The 3822-nt window shown below is 42.6% G+C and overlaps 1 protein-coding gene across 1 annotated transcript in view; it reads left to right on the top strand.

The window, feature by feature from the left end:
- Positions 1-633: 633 nt before the first annotated feature.
- LOC104626714 (ephrin type-B receptor 5) overlaps positions 634-3822 on the top strand; it is a gene marked incomplete at its 5' end in the record, with an annotated part of 11601 nt that continues 8412 nt past the window's right edge. Inside the window, 3 exons of the mRNA XM_010294711.1 lie at positions 634-758; positions 1883-2045; positions 2904-3018. Coding sequence (XP_010293013.1) covers positions 634-758; positions 1883-2045; positions 2904-3018 — 403 coding nt within the window. The remainder of the gene's footprint in view (positions 759-1882; positions 2046-2903; positions 3019-3822) is intronic.

Genomic DNA, 3822 nt, shown 5'->3' with positions numbered 1-3822 from the left:
TTCAGGTCCTCCTTCTCCTATTGCAGCACCCCTTTCCCATTCTTTCTTTCTGGCTGTGGGGAATTTGGTCATTCCTCCTGCTGAGGGCTATTCCAGCCCCAGCTCGCCTGCCGGAGGATCTGCTGGGCTTGCACAGGCAGCTGGCCTTCCACTGAGGCCATGGTGGCCAGTGTCATCTTCTCCCACTGCTGGGGAGACAGGAAAAGACGAATGTGTCCCGAGCAGAGAAACCCCCTGATTTCTATCCTTCTTCTATCACATTGTTTGTCCAAGTGTGATCCTAGAACAAGGCAATGGCACTGAACACCTTGTTATCTTGCATGTAAAAATGGCAAATTTGAAGATCAGATTAATGTTCCAGCTACTATAAAGATAATTTCATAATTCCTGTGCATGGTCAGTCAGATGTGGATTTCTTAATTTTCTTTCTGTCCAAGTCATCAGTGACTGTATCTCCCAGTAGAGTAGAATTGTGCTTGGATTTCTTCTGGTATAAAGTACTTCATAATGCAAATTAAGATAAATTAAAGGAAGAGCTGACCTAACTTTTTAACTCATCAAAATGAATATTCAATTATAGTTAATTGTTAAGCTTATCCCTTTGTAATCTCCCCTTCTTTCCTTTTACTTCAGTCCCCTCTGCTGTCCCTATGATGCATCAAGTGAGTCGTACTACCAGTAGCATCACACTATCATGGCCTCAGCCAGACCAGCCCAATGGGATCATCCTGGATTACCAGCTACGCTACTTTGACAAGGTGAGCAGGAAGTGATGCAGTGCTGATTGTTGTATAGCTGTTATGTAAAACAGAATAGGGAAATCTTCTGTTTGGGAGATGCACCCCTGGATCAGGATGGATAAAGTCGAGAAAAATGCTTAAATTAAGAGGGAAGAACAAGCTGTAGCAAAATCAGAACTTCATAATATACACTTCACCTAACATGAGTCCATCTGCATTTCTCAACTTGTAAACATCTAGGGATGATGCAGATAAAAAAAGAGAAGACTAAGCTAAGCTAAAAAGCTGTGGCTAACAACCTAATAAGTTTAGCACCAGCTGACACAAGTAACAGTGGAAGGGGATGAAGTTTTCAAATGTGTATATGTGAATTGTACTCAGTGCAACATTCTGTCATGTGTTTGTGGAGGGAAGTCCTGTATCCCTATTTATGCCTGGACAGAAATTTCGGGAGGAGAAATGCACTCTTTTTATTCACTAAGTGGCAGATATCAGTTACCTGTTTATGTGCTGGAATTACAGGGTGGCAAATATAAAGTTGTTCTCCATTCACATCTTTCATGGCTCCTAATCCAACTGATTTGATGGGAAGAGGTACATAGGGCTGTTCAGACAAGCTGCCATTCCATATTCTTGACCTATCACATAAATACTTTTGCAGGATTGTGCAGGGCTACTGTTTTGCTAGCAGTAAAGGGGCTTGCTATTTGTAATAACATGTCTAGCAGCTTCCTGGATACAGCATTACAGGTGTTCTTGTTCTGGATTCTCCTAGGAGAATACATGAGTTTGGAGCTTGTAGAAAGCAAAATTTCAGGACAGGTTGGGGCTTTTTTTTATGGATATACTTAGCAAGCAACCACAGGACAAGGTAGTTTTGTCTCTCACTTTTGTTTAGGTCAGGACTGAGGGTCTTTGGCAGAGCTTTGTGGGAAGCCCAGGCCTAAGGGAATGAAAAGCAGCAGTGAGGAGCAACAGGTAATGTGAGAGGAAGGCAGATCTGGAACAGCAGTTGTGGTTGGGAGGCTCTATAACAGATTCAAAGAATATTGGGCTGGCATGGAACTAGCATTCCTTGATAAAGACAGCCAGTAAGTGTGGGCAGAAGTCTCACATTCCTTTTTGGTCACTGAAATTCACAGGCAGAAGAGGAGGAGAATTCATTCACCTTGACTAGTGAAACCAACATGGCCACCATATCAAATCTGAGCCCAGGCAAGATCTATGCCTTCCAAGTACGAGCTAGAACAGCAGTGGGCTATGGCACATACAGTGGAAAAATGTACTTCCAGACTTTAATGGGAGGTAAGTGCTACCATTTTGTACTTGGCTCTGCACATGACCATCTTTCACTTGTGTGTGACCCTGAGCGTATTAGCTTATCCTCTGGAGGACTGCTATCAGACACTCCTACTCAATTTGTATTTCTGTATTTCATAATTTGCATGTGCAGATTTGTTCACTCAAAGAAGCTTCATGCTGTCAGAGCATATTATTTACACTCCCTTAGCCTTTGCTACCACCATATTCCCCAGTCCTATACCTTGTTGCCTCTGACCAGCAGGAGCAGAGTGTCTCAGTAGAACTCTCTAGGAGGGTGTTACACTACATAGCACTATACATTGCTGTAGTTTGGTCTCCAGCTGTCATAGGACATCTTACAGCTGAATGCTCTATGAAAGTCTTAAAGACAGATGGGACACAGGACATACACACAGAAGATTTCCTTCCAGCGGTATCACCATCCATTCAGACAGAGAGTAACATATTACTTTGTGATATGTCTTGGTCTGGTTCAAAGGTACTAATAGTATGTCATCTACGAGCTAAATTAATAAGGAACAATGGGATCAAAGTCCAGGTGTAGAGCTAGCCCATACTTAAGTGGCTAGTCAGGTGTCAGTGGACCAGGGGAAGGAAAAATAGATTCAGAGGAAGCACTGGCTTTTCGGAAGTAGGAAAGGTGGCACTGGTGAAGCACAACGACTGAAGGTGTAAAGGGATAATCAAGTCAAGTATTTGTTAAATTGTCAGGATTAGCCTGGGCAGCAAAGGGCTGGTAGGGATGGAATTATGGGTGAGACTTAGTTGTGTAAAAGGGAAACTCTAACAGTTTCTGTCCTCTGTATTTGAGTGTGTGTATGCATGTGTCTTCCTTGCTAGGGGAGCGCTCGGAGATGGTGCAGGATCGACTGCCGCTTATCGTGGGCTCAGCACTCGGTGGTCTAGCCTTCCTGGTAATTGCTGCCATTGCCATCCTTGCCATCATCTTCAAGAGGTGAATTCCTTGACCTGCTCATGTGCCAGTGCCTGCACTGCAGACAGTGGAACATTCTTAACTCTGCTACAATAACCCCATCCCAAGGGAAACAGCTCCATCTACATTTACCCAGATGTCCTTGAGATGCCATTTTCTAATTAAGGAAAGATCTTGCCCCACTGTTCTTATCTGAGGAGCCTCTCCTTTGGTAAACCACTCAAATACTTCGCTGATATTTGGCTAGTTAGCAGTAAGAACACAAGGGAAGCATTTTAAAGCTGATGGTCAAAAGGTATTTAAATGCATCACTGTAAAGAAGGGACTGTAAACTGCATTTTAGGCAAGCAAGTGGAGAATGAAACAATGTAGTGAGAAGGACTGGTGGAATAAGTATAGATCAACTGATTTAGAAGATGCTAAATACCCTTTAACAAAGGACCAAGAGACAATAGCTCTTTTGCTGAAGAACAAAAGCTGTACAACCCCAATGGTTCCATGGAACACTGAGTCATAAAGTATAGGTTAAAAAAAGCAAATACCACTTCCCGTTTTGGGAAGAAAAAAGGGCAGATAAGTCAATGTAGACATAATCAGTTATGGCAAAAAAAGAAGGACAGAAATTTTAAAAAGAAAGAGAGAAAAGTAAGGGTCGCTAGCAGAGGTGTGTAGAGGTACAGAAGTAAACAATGGGGGTTTTGTTATTTGAAGAAAACAAACAGTCATTACCCACTCCTTGAATTTACTAAGGTTTGAACTTAATCCCCTAGATTGTCTGTAACAACTTTCTGTATCTTTGCTCTGCCCTGCCTCTGCACAGGAAGG

The sequence above is a fragment of the Phaethon lepturus genome, unplaced genomic scaffold (genome assembly GCF_000687285.1).
Source record: "Phaethon lepturus isolate BGI_N335 unplaced genomic scaffold, ASM68728v1 scaffold3559, whole genome shotgun sequence".
Classification (NCBI taxonomy): Eukaryota; Metazoa; Chordata; class Aves; order Phaethontiformes; family Phaethontidae; genus Phaethon; species Phaethon lepturus.
Note: the sequence above shows the minus strand (reverse complement) of the source record. Positions and strands in the feature narration are given on the sequence as shown.